A 19,963-nucleotide genomic window follows, 5' to 3' on the forward strand; every position below is an offset into this window, starting at 1 on the left:
TGCACTCTCAGCAGCAATGATTTAGATGTCTCTTTCCCCATGGCCTCGCCCCCAAAAGGTATATTGTTAAATTTGGAGATTTTTTTCAATCAAGTAGGTGAAAATGGTATCTTAGTGCAGTTTTAATTTGAATATTGAGGCTAAGATTTAAAATCCAACTTTATTTCAGACATTTGATGGCTACATATTTGGTGCCAAATATAGTTCTGGATGTAAAGATTCAGATGAACAAGACCCAGTTCTTGCTTTCAAGAAATCCATAGTCCAGTGGGAAAAAACAAGAAAATCAACTCTTTCAGTACAGCATGGTAAATGCTGCAATGAAAGCATGCACAGAGTATTATGGGAATATAAAAAAAGAAAATAGAGAGGGAGGAAAAACCAAGCTAGGTGAGTGAGGAGACGTCTTTAGGAAACTGAGGTTGAAGAGATGCCCAAACTTACTTGGATCTATGAAGCAGTAAAAGTTAGAAACATAAACAGAAATACTCTAGGAAACCTGAGTTCTAGTCCCACATTTCTCATGACTATTAACTGCGGTTTTTGATAAGTAATTGCTTTTCTTTTTCTTGATATTTAGTTTCCATATATGTAAAATGAGGGCATAGACCAAGTAATTTCTTTCATTCTTTTTTTGTTGAAGTATAGCTGATTTACAATGTTGTGTTAGTTTTAGTTGTACAGCATAGTGATTCAGTTATGCATGTACATATATCTATTCTTTTCCAGATTCTTTTCCATTACAGGTTATTACAAGCTATTGAGTATAGTTCCCTATGCTATAGAGTAGGACCTTGTTGTTTATCTATTTTATATAGAGTAGTTTGTATCTGCTAATCCCAAACTCCCAGTTTGGCTCTCCCCTCTTTCCCCTTTGGTAACCGTAAGTTTGTTTTGTCTGTCTGTGAGTCGGTTTCTTTGACCAGATAATTCCTAAGGCCTCTTTCGTCTTTTCTGATTTATGAATGTTTCTGCTGCTTTCTCTCTGTGAGTTGCTTTACTCTCCACACTTGCCAAGTTGAGGGACAAATTAAATCATTCATACGATGTAGTTAATCCACTTGTCATGGTTTCAGTTGTCAAGGAAGGATCATGGAAGTGAAACTTGGGTCACGTGAATAAATGTTAGCGATATGGGGGAAAGGTAATCAGTTTAAAAGTGGCCAAAATGGATTGGCAGATGATGGGAGATCAGATAGATGTGGTTGGTCAGTAAAAAATTGAGTCAAGATTGAAGATCTTTTCACTTGGGAAGCTGAAGAGTTAAGACACATTCTTAGAGGTCAGTTATCCAAGTTGCAAAAGAAAATCCTGTTACAAGCAGATCAGTTGCAATGAAGTTTCAGTAATGGTAAAATTCTGAAACACAAAATGACACTTGCAAAAGGTTTCCCATAGTTAGCAGGTCATCACACCTTTTTTTAGGTGACACACCTCTAAGGACAATGAAGTCTACTAAATGCGCTTCATCTTCAGAGAGAGACATTTGAACTTATCATTTACTGAAACAACCCCAATACATTAAACAGAACTCTATTCCAATAATGAGAGGATGTAATTAGCGAGATGGTGTGTTCATTGTCCAGCTGGAATAGCTTTCTATAGTTGGGGTAAATGTAAAGCTTCTTTGAAATGTGTTCTTTGCAAATACAATCCCCAAAAAACCTTTTAGGGACCCTCACTTATACAGATACAGAATAATCTCTTTAAAATAGATGACCCATTTTTTTTTCCCCAGGCAATGTTCATAACCAAACACATAATACTTGACTAAAGTTGAGTGGGCAAAGTTTTGCTGGATTCTGCACAGAAGACCAGAGCAGATATTAGCTTAAATATTCACAAAGAAATGTCAGCTTGTAGATCAGATGCACCCTGGGAATTATGTGGAAGTAAAATCGCCATACATCATTTATGGGGATGGGGAGAGATGCAGAATTCTACCTTGACAATTCTCACTAATATTTGTTTCATAACAAGATCCATATTTTTTCTCTAATGGAAAAATAAATGAAGAATGATGGCTATTCTGAGCTCTAGTTTTTGTTGTCGTGTAACTTGGGAGGTGATTGCTGCTTTACTCCCCCCCCCCGCCCCCAGTTACAAGTGGGACTGGAAATGATTAGAGAGCATATTCAGCAGATAAAGCTTCTTTGTGTTGCACAAGTATCTGACTTGTACACAAAAGTCAATCAGCTTTTATTTTGGACATTGTGTTTAAGACAGACAGAACAAATAGCATTAAACACAACCCGTTGGGAAAGCACATTAGCAATTCTGCTTCCTTGCTACGTTTCTGTCTGACCTGCTTTGCACAGTGGCATCTGTTGACAGCCTTCACCTCTAGGTTCAGGCTTAACATAGTGCCTGAGATGTTGATCAAAGCATAAAGAATTATAAAAGCTTCTGCAGGCAGGGTGGGGTGAGGAGAACTCAGTTTTGAGCAGAGCTTGAAATGCTCACATCTCGTGATCTGACATTTAGTGGTCTGTAATGATCACTGCTCTGCTTGTACCTTTCTTCCACTTCCCTGAGTCTCTATCATTGCCAGCAGGATCCAGCACTGAAAGTAACTGTCTATGAGACCTTGGGCCAGTCACTGAATTTTTTTTTTTAATTTGCAGGTAATCATGATTTTTCACATAACAGCTTTATTGAGATGAAATTCATACACCATACCATTCACCTATGTAAAGTGTAATTCAGTGGCTTTCACTATATTTGTTGAATTGCAGTCACCTAATTTCAACCTCAATGACCTCCTCTGTCCCTGGGTTTAATAAAACCTGAAGCTCCTATGTCACAGGTTTTTGGGAGAACAGAATGAGATGATACAAGTAAAGGAACCCGGTAAGTTTAAAGTACCTCTGGATATAGGAGTTGGTATTGTCATTATTAATGAGATGCTAGTTGTGAGCAGAGCCTTGAAGAAGATCTCAAATAAACTGAAGGGAACTTGGCAGTGATAATAGTCCCTCACATTGACATAACAATTTAGACTTTCAAGGTGCTTTCATTTATGAGCTCTCATTTGAGACATTATTGGTGATGATCTTGGAGTGTCACATAGCCACTCCTGTTCCCCAGAACAGGAGGAGGGGGCCCACTGACTTTAAAGTTTAGAAAGATTCTTCTGTAAATAAGGGAAAATATCTGGCCAGTAGTGCCTTTTCGTCCCCAAATTTGTCTAGCATTAAATACTTTTGAAAAATGGGCTCACCTCTTTGCAATTCTTGTTAGAGCCCCTCTTGTCCAGGACCTTGTAGTGGGCTGTGTAAACGCCGGTGCTAACAGGACCGTCTGAAGGCCTGTTCTCCCAGCCAGCTGCCTAATGGTGCACAGCACTCAGAATTTTTAATGTTAATCACCATACTCTATGAAATGGATGCTATTAAAGATAAACAGGATGCTTATAGAGTATTCTGTTGAACATGGCTGCCATTAAAGCATATTCTAGTTTGGCCTATGAAGGTTTAGTTATCATTTTAATGTAACCATTAACAAATGTTTGATAAAGGAAAAATTAAATCTAGCCACGTGAGTATCGCCAGAAACTTCTTAATATGACAACTGGCTGTGTTCTTATATTCCTTTTCTATTGCTGCTGTGAAAAAAAAATTACCACAAACTACTGGCTTAAAACAACACAAATGTATTAGATTTCTGTAAGTTCATAATCTCACAGGGTTCTCCCTGGGCTAACATCAAGGCATCACCATGGCTGTGTTCTAGAAGGCTTCTGAAGGCTCTAGAAGGCTTCTACAAGTCATCTCCATCCCCATCACGGCCTTCTTCCTCCATCTTCAAAGCCAGCAATGTTGCATCTCTCTGATTCTGCTTTCCTCATCACGTCTTTCTGTAAACATGGCAGGGGGTGGGGGGGGTCAGGGGAGGTTCTCTGCTTTGAAGGACTCATGTGATTAGATTGATCACACTTGAATAATCCAGGATCATCTCCCCATCTGGATGTCTATAACCTTAATCCCATCTGCAAAGTCCCTTTTGCCATGTGAGGTAACCGTTTATATTCACAGGTGTGGGGATTAGGGCATGGACATCTTGAGGGGGTGTGGATTATTCGTCCTACCAGAGCTCTACAGAGTATTTGCTTCCCATGGATATTTTCTTCAAAACTAAAATATCTGCAAGGTTTTGATTGGTGATTTGTGGGTTACATATAAGGATACTCCCTGGCATGGTTTTCATACTTCATTATCATTAATGTCAGCTAGTTCTGATTTAACTCACTGGAGAAGGGGTGGAAAATGTCTGTACAGGATGGATGTATTTATTCATTCATTTATTCAACAAATATTTAGTGAGCTTCTCCTCTGTGCCAGGCACTGTGATTGGCATTATACATATTGAAATGAATAAGAGTGCCCTCAGCACTCATAGTCTAGGAGAGGAGATGGACAGTCGGAGTACGATACAGTTGTATAGTGGGTGTGATTACATATAAGAATATAGGCACTGAATTCCTTTTAATTTCAACTGTTGATAGTGGGAAACACGTAACCACTAGAGTGGTAAAGATTTCAGGGAGCAAATCCTCCAAGCAGGACTTAAGATGGGAGATATCCTTTTCCTTCCCTATAGTCAGAGAAGTTAGAAAATTTATCTCACTGCAGCTCCAAAAGCTATTTTGTAGAAGCCATTAGCAGAGACCACTGTTATTCCGAGGTCATGGCACTCCCTCCATTTCAGCCCTGACCACGTTGAGCAGTAGTAAATAGGAAAGGAAACAGCTGGAGCAACAGATACACAGCAGGTTTTCTTGATAGTACAAGACAAGGTTTTAAATTTTCAAAGCTGAACTTTGAGCAAGTGTGAATCCAAAGATTCGTATTAGCCATTAATATCAAGTCATAGATACTGACTGATGAGAGAAGTGGCGTGTATGAGGCGAACTCATCGGATCTAGATTAGCACAGATTGTGGACACAGAAATGCCAATCAGGATAAACAAGATTGTACCGTGTAGCACAGGGAAATATACACAAGATCTTATGGTAGCTCACAGAGAAAAAAATGTGACAATGAATATATACATGTTCATGTATAACTGAAAAATTGTGCTCTACACTGGAATTTGACACAACATTGTAAAATGACTATAACTCAATAAAAAAATGTTCAAAAAAAAAAATGCCAGTCAGGTCTGTGGGAGAAGACGATCCAGATGCGAACTGGGACAGACACTACCCCAGCCACTTCAGACCAAGTGCTTTCACGAATACCTTGTAGAGGAGAGTTGGCAGCCAGAACGGAGGTTGCACATTGGTCCACGATGGACCACACTTGACTTACACATGTTGGGTGATTCCAAAATTGGGAAATTCAAATAGAAATCCAAATTCCAGCTTCTTTGGAAAACTCCAAAGATCTGCACACCCGGCTGTGCGTTCCCACATGGCAACAACCTGTATTAGATGAGTCATAAAAGTTGCTGCCCTATGTAGAAGGAATATGTATTCCCTAATTTTCCAGTTTCTACCACTCTGTTTCCTTACAGCAAGCCCACTTGTGTTAACTTCCTGGGCTTCATAGGTGAAGTATGCTATATGAAGTTCTATCAAGATAGTGTTTAGAATTTATTCTGTATCTTTATGATCCACCACAGGCATATGCTTATGGAAACTCTTTAACATCCTATATATAGTTTATTCCACAAGGTGGGTTCCGTTTTATCTTTGTAATGTCTTGAGTTTCTGCCCTCTGCAGGCATTGCTAAGGAGACAGTGCTGTTTTGTTGCCCAGATGAAGCAGATACAGTAGCAACTGGCACCTCTTAAACAGAATAAGTTGAACAAAGTCAATTCCTGTTTGGGTGGCCATCTTTTACAAAATCGGCTTGCTTCCTGTAAAGCCACTATTACCTATGGTCCCACACTCCCCCCAAAGAAAATAATAGCAGGCCAGAGAAAATCAGCTTTTTTTTCCCCCCAATCATGATACGACATTCTTTCAACTTTAAAAGTCTATCATTGCTTGTTATTTGTAGAGCTAGCTTTATACACAGGCGGGCAGCTGCTTACCTGGTATGATTAATTGAAACACTAGAAAGGAAGACCTCTTCATCATTGGAATATACCTCTCTCACCTCCAGAAGCCCGAAGTTCATTCAACAGGAACAATGTTCTTATCTGAACTCTTAAATGTGAGAATCATCCAGAAATGAAACAATCACTTAAAAGTATTTCAAGTATCTCTCAGAATGGGAACATACTTAAATTCATTAAAAAATATATAATTATTGGTGACAGGTTAACTACTATTCTAAACTATTAAACAAAGGGATTTTTTTTTCTGCTACACACGCAGATAAAATATTGACACACGTAGTTTTTTGTTTGTTGTGGTTGTTCTAGTAAATGGTTCACTAAAGCAAAAGACATTTCCTTACATTACATTTTTCTTCTCTTTCACAAAGATAAACTAAGAAGTTGGACAAGGTCAAGTTTATCTTGGTGCAGTGCCTGAGATCTCTGAATGCAAATTTTGGAGTTTTTCTTCCTGGGGACTAGTGAAAGGTGGGAGAGAAAAAATATACTGTATCTGCAAGTCAATATTTCCTTCAGTATTTTCAAATCTAGGGTATTAGTCTCTCGACATAGCCATGAATGTTCTATTTTGGGGGCATTTTTATTCCTTGACTGAGAAATGAGTGTTTTCTACCTTCAGCCATACTCTTGACAGGGTTTCTAATGAAAGTTCTGCTTCCCACTGGAAAATTCTTAAGGGAATGAGGCCGGTAATAAAAAGGGCTAATGAAATCCAACAGTTCTTCCTCGCCTGATGCTACCTTGGGCCATACCTCACATGAAACCTCCTGCTTCCTACTTTTCATAGTTTCAGATGCAAGTATCCTAGCTAAGTTGACTGTAGCCATGTTTGTAGCAAGGCATCAATAATTAAAAAGTGGTCTAAGGGTCATGTCTACATGTCAAGAAACTTCTGTTATTTGCCAAATGTATGAATTGCCCAATCCGTGTCTCCCAAAGTATGTTCTGTGCAGCTGAAGTACTGGATGATGTTTAGAGAGTCTGGAATAGTGTTTTTGATCAAATATATTTAGCAAAATCTGGATTTAAAAGTTTAACAGACTACTGCAGAATTTCTCAGGCCTTCAGTATACGTCCTAGATGATCAAGAAAAAGGATAAGCAATGCTTTCCAAACATTTTTTTTACCATAGAATTCTTTTCTTGAGGAGAATTTTTCATAATATACCTTAGGAATATATTTGAGAAATGCTCATTCATGTCAAATTGCCTTATTTTTTGTGTCTATTTTCTGTTTGCCCTTTGTTAGCCTTTATTAGTAGATAATCCTAGAATTCGATTCTATGACAAAATCCAGTAAGGGAAGCTTTGCCATTTTTTTAAGGATCAGTAGGATGAAAAGGCCCAATTTCAAGAATGGATATGAATCAAAATCAGAAGCATTGGATTCACTTAAATTGTCATATTTCTAAAGGCAGGACATTAGCCATTAACTTCTAAATTGATTCTTGTCTCCATTTTAAAGTACATAGTGCTATGTTGATAGATTAAGGACATAAAAACCATAGAAAGCAGAAGCAATTTGGTTTTAGACAACTGATGTAAGTTTTTTATGAAATCATTTTTTGCAATCCACTCTTTTTTTTTTTTAACACTGTATTATATATTCACAAAGTTGTACAGCCATCACCACTAATTCCAGAACATTTGATCACTCCCAAAAGAAACTCTGTACCCATTAACAGTCACTCCTTATTCCCCTTTCCTCCCAACCCTCTAGAATCACTAATCTACTTTCTGACTTTATGGGCTTATCTATTACAGAAATTTCTTATAGATGGATTCATACCATATGTGGTCTTTTTGTCTCTGGCTTATTTTACTTAGTATAATGTTCTCAAGTTTCATCTGTATTGTTACATGAATCTGTACTTCATTCTTTTCTTTATAGAGGTGAAAAGATTCCATTCTATGTGTATATCACCATTTGTTTATGCATTAATTGATGGATATTTGGGTTGTTTCCACTTTCTGTATTATTATGAAAAATGATGCTATAAAGATTTTTGTACAAATTTTTTTGTGGACATATGCTTTCACTTCTGTTGGATATATGCATATGAGTGGAATTGCTAGGCGATATGGTAATTCTGTGTCTAACCTGTTGAGGAACTGCCAAACTGTTTTCAAAAGTGGCTACACCATTTTAACATGATTAATATTGTTAAAAATGTCCATATTACCCAAAGTGATCTAGATTCAGTGCAATCCATATCAAAATCCCAATGGCATTCTTTACAGTTGTAAATGTTGACAGTATAATCCATTAAAGTGTTCTTGGATATACTATCCCATGTTATTGTGATGAGAAATCATTTTAATTTAGAGGAAGGTGTTTTAAGCAGACTAAAAGCTGAGTGTGAATAGCAAGTCGGCTTCGGTACAGTATATCTAAACTCTCCTCCTAAAAACAAAGCATTGGCTTTTCCCCCTGTTTTGTGTGAGTCCGTGTGCACATGTTCACCCACAGCCCCCACAGCCGTGTTGGCGCTAATTGGCATCCTGGTAGTCAGTTTCACCCAGGGGATCAAGGACTGACAGGCGGAGAGTGCTGTGCCTTCTGGTGTGCTTTTGGTGAGGGCCGAGGTATGTAGGCAGAAGGCAGAGTGGAGAGCTCACCCTCCCCTGCTCTGTCTGCTGTTTGGAGAAACAAGATAGCCATTTTAGGCTCCAGCTTGGTATCTTTACAAAATCAGAACTATCATTATGAGAAAGAACTTAGGAAACCAACGTGGGTACTAGTCCTCAGTCCTGAGGCAGTTTCTCCTGAATGCCTTTAAGAATGCTGTGGAGGACATGTAGGCTTTTCATTTGTTTAAATGCTAAAACAGGGGGATAAAAAGGCAACCTCCCCTTATAAGGGTTTGGCTTGTGAAATAGCCCAGTGTATTTAAGAACTAACACACAGTAGCTAATTGATAGGTAACTTAGAAAGTGTCCAATGATGTGGTCAATAAATCTGCGGATAACGTTTTTCAAATAATTTCAGATAAATAGAAGCATTTTGCAGTGCATATGGCTGGGTGAATTTGTAAATCAACATCTTAAAAGGCTGATTTATATTTTAATGGCTTGGACAGGCATCTGTAATAGAAAAAAGACGAGCTGAATAATTTTAACTACAGGTGACCTTTGCTCTTGCGAAAGTTAACAATGTGAAAATGCAATCATACAAGATACTTATTTATAGTACTAATCATATGCATACAAATTTTATAATGCTTATTGTAAAATGAATAAGTAAGATGTAAGAACTGAAAGGTGAAATGATAATTATTATAATTTGCTTTATAATACTATTTTTGGTTTTAAACACAGATTTTCCCTGGGATTTCTTCAAGTATGTTTTCCAATTCATTTTCAGTATGATTGGATTTGTTAGAAAGTTGTATTATATGCAAAAATGTTCAAGATTTTTAAACATAATATATGCATTACTGTACTATATTCAAATTGTATTATATGTGCGTAGCTGCATTATATTCAAATTGTAGGTTGATGTGTTTTTTAGGAAAACATGTTTTCTCATTATAAAATTAATCAGTGCTTTGAGCAAAACCTAAAAACTATAAAGAAACAACAGCTGTTTTTAAGAATGTCAGTTTTCTCAAATTCTTATCAACAGTGGATGTTATTTAAAACATTACCAATCTAGTAGACAAACCTACATTTTTTAGCATTCTTTTTAATATTCCTTCCTATCTTAAAATCATTTTTCACTTGTCATTCCCATTTGTGTTTCTTTACAAATTGCACATGCCAGGGTCTGCCTATTTCTCTACTGAAGTGCTCAAATTTTTTGATTTTCAGTCCTTTTTATATGAAAGATTTTCACTCTTTCTCTATGATCTCTGTGGCAAATGTTTTCAGTCATAAATTTCTAACTTTGTATAATGCTTAAATTGGCCTTCCAAACCTAGAGATCAGATAAATCCAGCCAATATTTTTGGTTTAAGTTTGTTTCTTTGTCCTTATTTAATGATTCAGGAACAACACTGATACCATCAATATGACGTTTTATGCTTTCACATGCATTTCAAGTAATTGTCTAAATAAACCCTTACAAGAGTTCTGCTAGGTAGGCACCTTCATTATCTTATATCTCATGCCTCAGAAAGACAATTATTCATTAGGCTATGGAGCCCAACCATACCCTGACTCCATATTTTATGCTTTCCTTTCATTCATATGACTTTTACTGATTTGGGGTCTTCCTAAAGATCACATAAAGATTCTGTTAGTAACTGTTGGAAATTCCACCAATAAAAAATAATAATAATTAAGAAGATGTGGCTTAATAATACTAAAGAATGAAATGGTTTGGTATAGAATTGTTTTTAAAGAGTCATTTTTAAGAGTACTACATGTTTATCTTATAAAATCTAGGGAAACATCAAAATACAGATGGTGGAAAATTTTAAAGTATCCCCCATAATCTCTCCACTCAAAGATAAAAACACTGAGAGCATTTTTGTATGTAGTCTTACCATTTTTTGCTTATTTCTCTATTTGTACATTTATATATGCATTTGGGGATCATATCATATAATATATGTGGTATTGGTACCGAACAGAACTTGGGTCCACTCGCCTGCCATGCAGCAAAGCCAATTCACTGATGCTGAGTTACAGTGAAGGAAAGAAAGCATGATGTTTATTGCAGGCACCAAGCAAAGAGTAAGGGCAGCTCATGCTCAAAAGACCCAAACTCTCCGATGGCTTTCAGGGAAGGGTTTTTAAAGGCAACATTTGGGGGTGAGGGCTGCAGGGTGCATGATTTTCTTCTGATTGGTTGGTGGTGAGGTAACAGGGCGGTGTTTCACCCACCTTCTGGTTCCAGCCAGCCTGGGGGTCTTCGTGCTTGTGCTCAGCATGTAGTCACCGTCCTCCACCTGGGCAGGGAGCCTTAGCTCCTGAAGAACAACTCAATACACCCATCAGATTGTTATGTATACTCCTTGAGGAGAAACTAGAACTCTGTTTTATCGCTTAACTATTGTCATTATTTTTCTTTTTTAACTGCTTTTCCTTTATTTCTGCATTCCCCTACTTTTCCCTAATTAGTAACTGCCTGTATCTGCTTTTTGGAACTCAGGGAAGGCCTAGGAGACTAAATAAAGCCTTATTCTACAAACAAGAAATGGGACATGGGGTTTTTGTACCTGGGAGGACGCTGCAGGGTCCTGCTTGGTTTCAGTCCCCCTTTTCTTTGATACTCCTCAATCTTGAGGGGAACAGGTACAGGAAAAGAGAGGGATTAAAGTTTTGGATAGAGAAGTTAGCCATAAACTCGGCAAAGGAACTTGATTTTGGGGGGGACTCGGTTTTAGTATTACATCTTGTTTTTGCCACTTAATATATTATAAAAATGTCTCCATACAGTTAAATATTACTAGTTTATATGATTTAATAGCTACATAACATAGCCAGTCCTTTATTGTTCAACATTTATATTTTTTAACCACAAAAAAAATGCTTTACTGAAAATCCTTTTATTATTATTTGTTATAAAGTGCAGTTTGTGGGTTAAAGGCCATTCACCTTTAAGGTTATGTGATGCAAATTTTCTACATGCCTTCCAGAAAGTATATTTACTTGTCCTTAGACTGTGATCTTCAAATGCGTAGACCCAACACGTAACCTGATACCTGTCACACAATAGATGCTTAATAAATACTAGTTGAATGATCAAGTGGTGAGATAATGAGAGAAGAAAATAAGAAGAGTAGAAAAAGAAAACAAAAGAGAGGGAAGAATGCATGCAGGACCTTGAGACGATGCTGAGTGTTGGCCCCCAGACCACCTCTATGGCATCTTTACCTACTAGTGTATGAAAGAATAGGGATGCTTCATTTAGTAGATCCTCTTTGGTCGGGGGTGGAGACACACAAACAAGAAACTTCTTTCTCTGGATTTGATTTCTTCCTACAATCATTGTACAATCCTACAATGTCTTATTCTTCCTCGTGGATGCCACTCCAAACCTCCAAATTCCTCTTCCATTTTAACTCTCAAGTTTTATCCTTGATGAGACCTACTTTTGTATAAACAAAAGACCTGATAATGAGCATTTTCAAACAAGAGCTGTTTACTTCAGGACTGTATCTTTTTTTTTGTAAATTGAAGTCTAGTCAGTTTACAATGTTGTGTCAATTTCTGGTGTACAGCATCATGTTTCAGTCATCCATATACATATATATATTCCTTTTCATATTCTTTTTCATTGTAAGTTACTACAAGATATTGAATATAGTTCCCTGTGCTATACAGAAGAAACTTGTTTATCTATTTTATATATTGTAGTTAGTATCTGCATATCTCGAACTCCCAATTTATCCCTTCCCATCCCCTCCCCTGCTTCCCCCTGTGGTAACCATAAGTTTGTTTTCTATGTCTGTGAGCCTCAGGACTTATCTTTAGCAGCTCAAAGAACAAATGGAAATTTGAAATGAATGTTTTTTTTCTTTCACCAGAACTAGATAAATTTTCAGGTATGACTTTGTAGCCCAAGGCTAGAGCAAACCTTAGGAATATTGTTTTCTTTTTCTTCCACTTACACAAAAAAACACCCACCACTTTATTAAACATGCAAAGCAGAGCAAGGTACATTTATCTTTGCAGTCAGCCATGTCAAAAATTCCCTGCAATTTCTATGTGTCCCACCTAAAAGGGATAAATAGGAATAATTATCTGTTCAGCATCTCTAGGCGTCTCTTCCTGCATCCCTTTCTCTGCCCAATGTCCTCCTGCTCTTTTCTCCTCCTCTCTCCTCTTGGACCAAGGACAGTTTCAGGGATGATACTGACCCTTGATGATTTGACTGACTGATTACTATTTCAGTTCTTTTGCTGCCTCAATCAGGCATTCAAATTTTCAGTCATTTTGCTCCACTTGTGGCCTATCAAGTTTTTCCCCATTAAAGGACCTTCAGGCCTCAGCAAGCAGGTGAAGAGATGTGTTTTGGATAACCAGGGCCCCATAGTCTCATGAGGCCGACCCCTTAGGCTGGCTCTTAGTGAGTCCTCTTAGAGAACTAGTGCAGGGGAAAGAATTCAGAAAGGATAACCTATGATCTCTCTCAATATGCAGCCCCACGGAGAGAATGAGCTCCTTGTCAGCCCAGCCTAGACTCTTCTCCCTGGTAGGTGCTGGCGTCAGAGACGCTCATAGCCTTTTGTCCTTGGCTTTCAGACTAGGAGCCTGCCTGAGAGTATTTCTGTCTGGCGGCATCTGAATGTAAACTGGTCATCCCTCATTGCCTTCTTCTCTAAAACTTCCAGATACATATTTCACACTTTCTGGCATTTTAATATTTAGTAAGTATTTAATAAGAGATTTATACTACAACATCCTGTCTGATATCCTCAAAAGAAACCCTCACTTCCTATGTTATATCCACCTCTGAGAATGCAGTTTCTGATAAGTCAAGCAAAATCTTTCTGATTAGATTTATGGCTGTAGTTTTGATCTTTAAATGGTGGGATGAGTGGATGCAGTTCCAGTGGATTCCTGGAGTTAGCTGGGCACCGAGAAATAGTAAAAAGCAGGGCTTAGGCCAAGGTTGTAGATTCCAGAAAAGAACCTTTTTATTTGTTGAGTGGTCCAGGTTGTGAACTAAACCTGCAGCTTTCTGGTTGAAAGGACCATTGTGTATGACCTTGGAAACTTACTCTGCAGCCTGCTGCTGAGGTGGGAGAGGTGGCCGGAGGAGTCACCCATGCGGTTTTTCAAGAAAAAACAATCCTGACAATGTCTTTGAAATGTTTCCTGTGCTGCTTTGTATTCTTTTCTTCACACTAGATTATCATAAAGGGATCAGTGGAAGCATTTTATCCCCTCCACTGCATGCATTTTTTTTTAACCTGTAGGAATAAAGGTAAAATATAAAAAGTTTGGTTGTCTTCTATATGCTTCTGGTCTGAGTACTAGGACTGGGGTGTGGGAAGGTAGACCCAACAGTAACACTTCAAACATATCTGTTTCTCAGAAATGTATTTCAGTGTCCTCTGAAATTCAGATTAGAAGGCCACTGAGCTAAACATTAGAGAACCTACTAAAGGTAAAATTATGCTCCTCACTACAATAGTATTAAGATCTACAATGTTGACCAAATATCTTAGTGGACTGCCCCAGCAACAGAGTAATTACTATCTTTGTTGATTCATTCAGCAAATGAATTGAACACCCACTATATGCCAGGCACTGTACTTGGCATTCAAAGTGAGAGTAGGACAAATTACTACAAACTTAGTGACTTCAAACAACATGGATTTCTTTTTTATTTGTGTGTGTGTGTGTGTGTATAAAAAGACATATAGTCAGTTTACAATGCTGTGTCAATTTCTGGTATACAGCATAATGCTTCAGTCATACATGAACATACATATATTCGTTTTCATATTTTTTCACCATAAGTTACTACAAGGTATAGAATATAGTTCCCTGCACTATACAACATGAACTTGTTGTTTATCTATTATATATATATGTTAGTATCTGCAAATTTCTAACTCCCAATTTATCCCCTCCCATCCCCCTCCCTACCTGGTAACCACAAGTTTGTTCTCTATGTCTGAGAGTCTATTTCTGTTTTATAAATAAGTTTGTTTGTTTGTTTGTTTTTAGATTCCACATATAAGTCATATCATATGGTATTTTGCTTTCTCTTTCTGGCTTATTTCGCTTAAAATGACAATCTCTGGGTCCATCCATGTTGCTGCAAATGGCATTATTTTATTTTTTATGGCTGAGTAGTATTCCGTTGTATACATATACCACAACTTCTTTATCCAGTCATCTGCCGATGGACATTTAGGTTGTTTCCATGTCTTGGCTATTGTATACAGTGCTTCTATGAACATTGGGGTGCATGTATCTTTTTAAACTAAGTTTCCCTCTGGATACATGCCCAGGAATGGGATTGCAGGATCATATGGTAAGTCTATTTTTAAACATGGACTTGTTATCTTACAGTTCTGGGGGTCAGAAGGCCTAAAAAAATCAAGATGGTGGCAGGGCTGTGTCCCTTCTGGAGGCTCTTGGGGGAAATCTGTTTTCTTGCCTTTCCCAGCTTCTAGAGGCCACCTATAGTCCTTGGCTCATGGCCCCTTCCTCCATCTTTAGAGATAGCAGCATGGCATCTTCTTTCTATCTGACCTCTGCTTCTATACTTCCATCTTCTTCCTATAGGTATCTGACCCTCTTGTCTCCTTCTTGTAAGGATGCTTCCAATTAGATTGGTCCCACTTGGCTAATTCAGAATAATCTCTTCATCTCAAAGCCTATAACCTTAAGCATATCTACAAAGTCCCTTTTGCCATGTAAAGTAACCATGTAAGGTAACATATTCAAAGGTTCTGGGGAATAGCACATGGACATCTTTGGGTGAGGGGACATCATTCATCCTACCGCAATGCTCCTGCCCTTGAGTTAGTTTATAATATACCATAAGATGATAGACATTAAACAGATTTTAAGAATTAAATATGATAAATTATAAGATAACCTTTGCACAAGTTACTATGGGAACACAGAAGAGAAAACATCAGACTGCCCTGAGGAAGTGCTTTATACAGGAGATGTTTAAATTGAGCCTTAAAAGAAGATGAAGGAGGAAAGAGTCTGGGAGATGGAGAGAGAACCAGACTTGAAAGAGCATGACTTTCTCAGGCAGCAAACACCAGTTCATTGTGACTGAGGTATGGGAGGCACATGATGCAGTAACAGAGGATGAGGCCAGAAAGGAGAGGTGGGACCAGCTGAAGAAGAAGTTTGCAGCCATCTTCCATAATAACAGATTTGTATGTTAGTTTCCTTTAGACAGCGGGGAGCCATGGGAATAATAAGTATTTCAGAAAGACCACCCCTAATGTGATATGGATAATGCTTGGGTGGAGGAGGAGAGGAATAACTGAAGGCAGAGAGGTCACTGTTCTTGAAGTAAGATGTCTGTGAACAAATGGAACATATTCAGTATAAACATGGCTAAATCAACAAACTGCCTTATTTGACTATTTTTCTATCTGTGGTAGGTTGACTAATGGTCCCCAAAGTTATGAGATCCTAATACCTAGAACCTATGAATGTTATGTGAGTTGGAACAAGGATCCTGCCAAATGTGATTGAATTAAGGCTCTTGAGATGGAGAGATTTTCCTGAGTGAGCCCTAAATGAAACTACATGTATCCTTTGTAAGAGGAAAGTGGAGGGAGAGGACAGATGGAAGAGGAGACAGTATGACCGTGGAGGCAGAGACTGAAGTGATGTGGCCACGAGTCAAGGAATGCTAGCAGTCACTGGAAGCTGGAGGAAGCATGGAACAGAGTCTACCCTAGATGATACAGAGAGAACATGACCCTGCTGATAATTTGATTTGGGCTCAGTGAAATTGATTTTGGACTTCTGTTCTTCAGAGTTGTCAGGGAATACATTTCTGTTTGTATTTTTTAGCTACCAAATTTATGGTAATTTTTTTCCAGCAGCCATAGGCAAATAATACCCTCCCAATACCCTAGTGTACTCTGAATGGACATGTCCTGTGATGCCCTAAACATTCTTAGGGCACTATCACGCTCAGAAGTTGATCCCACCTTTAGTTTAAATGATGCATCTCTCCCCAATAGCTACCCTTTTAGTCTTCATCGCTAAGAGGTTAATGGAAGATAGATGTTTCTATTTTATACAATTAGGGAAATGATTTTTGTAATTGAAGTATAGTCAGTTTACAATGTTATGTCAATTTCTGTACAGCATAATGTCCCAGTCATACATATACATACATATATTCATTTTCATATTCTTGAGAAATGATTTTTTTTAGCTCTTAGTACAAGCCGTGTTATGCTCTATTTAAATATGTATTTTTAGAGTTTTTAGCTCCAGAACTTGAGATGATGTGTAAAGCAAAAACAAACAAACAAGCAAAAGTACTAGCTGGGGCTGATGGATCAGCAAGGCTTCCCTGAAGGGTGGCACCATTCTGAGCTGACACTTCATTAGGAGAATATTTGAAAAAGAACTTGAGCTCTCACAGTCCTTTGAAGAAGCTGCCGTTCCCACAGGGGCAGCTATAGTGCCATTCAGAAGAGAATCTTTCATGTGCATGTAAAGTTTTCATGTATGCAAATCAGATTCCTGCCATGTTTTATTTAATGGGTTGTAAAATTTTTTTTCTGTATTAAAGAAGCACTGAGTGGTGTTAACCTATGAATGAGAGGCAGGGAAGTAGATTATAAGGAGCAGGGACCCTCAAGTCAAACAGAAGTTTTGCCAATTTCAGGACTACTATTAAGTCAAGCACCTCAACATATTCGTCTGTGAAATGGGGTTAATAACAGCACCTGCATCATTAGGTTGCTGCCACAATTAGATGAAATGAAACATACACAGCACCTGGCATAGCTTTTGACACATACAAAACACTCAACAAATATTTGAGGTTATTAAAATTAGAGTCATAATGATGGTGATAACATTATTTTTGTCTTCTGGTACTGCTACATGGTGAGATGCCCATTAAGAGCATCATCTTGCAGAAAATTCTGGAAAAGTACAGATACTGTGTTAGTAACTCAGTTTTGAAGGTGGTATTAAGCCCTGAGCCAATAGCCCTTGTGACAGTACTTCTGCTGTGGTTCCAGAGGGATGCAGAGCAGTCAGTAAGAATGCCTCTTATCAGAGAAAGCACATTAGAAGAAGTAAGCCTGGCCTTTAATGGGTAAGCTAACTTTACCTTGGAGGTGGTAAAAGCCAGTCAGGAAGGACTTGGTATGTTCACAGCCAGTGTAACAGGTATGACTATGAACAATACAAGAGGGTGGTTCATGAAGTGCTAAATGATAAATATATTGATCAGAGAAGGCCTGGAGTACTCAAAGGAAACCTAAAAAAGCAAAAAAAAAAAAAAAAAAAGAAAGAAAGAAAGAAAAGAAAATTAAGCTGGTTTTTGAAGAAAGGGGAGGAGTTGAGTGGAACAGGGAGTTTAGAAGGAAGGGGAACACTTCAGCCAGGGGCAATGATATGAGTAAAAGTAAAGCATCACAATGGTCCTAACACCACCAGCTTATCCAGGTACTCTACTAACTCGTTCCATTCTGATTCCCTTCTAGCCAAAATAAACTAATCATTAGTCTGAATTCACCCAGCAAAGCTTTCCTGCCTCTATATGTTTTCTTTTTTTTCTTTTTTTTTTTAAGAAGATGAATATTTTATTAAACTGTTTCTTATTTTCCTGCAAGGCTGTTGCTTCATTGTATAAAAATAGCACCAGCAAACACAGAATATTGCAAAATTAAGATAGTACTGTTTGTTCTTCATCTGACACTGTACAACTAACAAAAACTTTTCTCTATTGCCAGTTATTTCCAGTGGGAAGATCATTAAGTATTTTCACCCCAAATCCGGGGATGTATGTAAGCAAGTTACAATATTATATAAGGCTTAAGACGACAATGTTACCCTTCAATTACATACTTTTTATAACTATAACTAGTTTTTACCACAGATAATTTCAGAAATTCTGAATGTTGTAACTCGAGCCTAGCCTAAAAATCACAGGGTGCTTTGAAAAAGCATAGTATTTATCTGATGCTGTTAGTTAAGGGGTATTTTTCTTCTGGTAACATTGTTGCAAGTAGTTTCTTTTACTAAAAGCTGCTTTTTAAAAATCTTCTATCCACCACTAATTTAAGACAACTATGCTAGATTAAGTTGTTTCAAACTAGTTTATTTAAGGGTTCCATTTTCACTCTTCAATAGATTTTATGTATTTCTCATATGCTTCTTCACTCATTAGTTCATCTAGTTCTGAAGGATTACTGAGTGTCATCTTGATCAGCCAACCATCTTCATAACAAGATTTGTTGACAAGTCCTGGATTTTCTGCTAGAGCTTCATTAATTTCAGTAACTTCTCCAGATAGAGGAGAATAGAGTTCACTAGCAGCTTTCACACTTTCCAAAGCACCAAACTCCTCTTGTTTGTTCAATTTTGTCCCAACTTCAGGCAGACTACAGTAAACAACATCTCCTAAAGCTTCCTGTGCAAAATTGCTGATTCCCACTGTTCCAACATCGTTTTCTGTCGTTATCCATTCATGTTTGTCTGTGAATTTATGCACGGAGAGCAGGGCCGGGCCGGTGCGCAGCGTCCGGACGGCGCCCGCCCGCAGCCCCCAAGGCCGCGGCAGGCAGGGTGCGGCGGGCGCAGAGACGGCGCGCAGGCTGCAGACTGCGGCCCGCGCGCTCCGCGCCGCGAGCAGCGCCATGTTCGCAGGAGTGCGGAGGGGCGCGGCGCAGAACCTCGGGTACCCCGGCTTTGCGTGGGCGGGACGGGGGTGGCCCCGGGCCGGTGCTAGCCGGAGCGAGCTGGCTGGACCGGGATGGGGGCGGGGGCGGGGCCCCCCTCTATATGTTTTCTGATACTGATCTGAAAGCCTATCTATCTCAAAGGCTGTCTTCCAGCTTTTGTGAAGCCTTTCCTTATCACAAGATGATGTATTCTTACTACCCTTATTATAAGGTCCCCATAGCATCTTGGGTGGTCCTCTCTAATGCTACTAATAACATATGGCTTCAAACTACAGTTCTTTGTACAATTGTTTATAAATTCCTTGAGGGCAGAGATCGGGACTTGTTCATCTCCATACACCATGAAACTGTGCAGAGAGCTTGGGCATATTGCTGCTATCAATTTTTTATATTAAACTGAATGATACTGATCTCCATGTTCCTTGAGAACTCCCCAAACTAAAGCAGAAATAATGCTCACTCTGTATTTCCACATAATGTTGAAACTGGAGAGTCCTGTGGTTTATCCAAATATTTTACATCTTCTACCCTACTTCCTGGTTTGCTTGTTTATGAGGACGTGTAGCTCGTTGCTGGGTGTATAGTGGATGCT

General features: G+C 38.4%; 1 protein-coding gene across 1 annotated transcript; it reads right to left on the reverse strand.

The window, feature by feature from the left end:
- Nucleotides 1-18,767: 18,767 nt before the first annotated feature.
- Nucleotides 18,768-19,445, reverse strand: LOC102529248 (glycine cleavage system H protein, mitochondrial). Its single transcript, XM_015243221.3, has one exon. It carries the CDS (start codon nucleotides 19,326-19,328, stop codon nucleotides 18,807-18,809), a length of 522 nt encoding a protein of 173 aa, XP_015098707.2. The 5' UTR covers nucleotides 19,329-19,445; the 3' UTR covers nucleotides 18,768-18,806.
- Nucleotides 19,446-19,963: the final 518 nt, after the last annotated feature.

Source organism: Vicugna pacos, chromosome X, assembly GCF_048564905.1.
Source record: "Vicugna pacos chromosome X, VicPac4, whole genome shotgun sequence".
In the NCBI taxonomy this organism is placed as follows: Eukaryota; Metazoa; Chordata; class Mammalia; order Artiodactyla; family Camelidae; genus Vicugna; species Vicugna pacos.

What these genes read in the sequence shown, in the direction of transcription:
- LOC102529248 (XM_015243221.3), bottom strand. Translation starts at nt 19,328, where the DNA reads ATGGCGCTGCTCGCGGCGCGGAGCGCGCGGGCCGCAGTCTGCAGCCTG.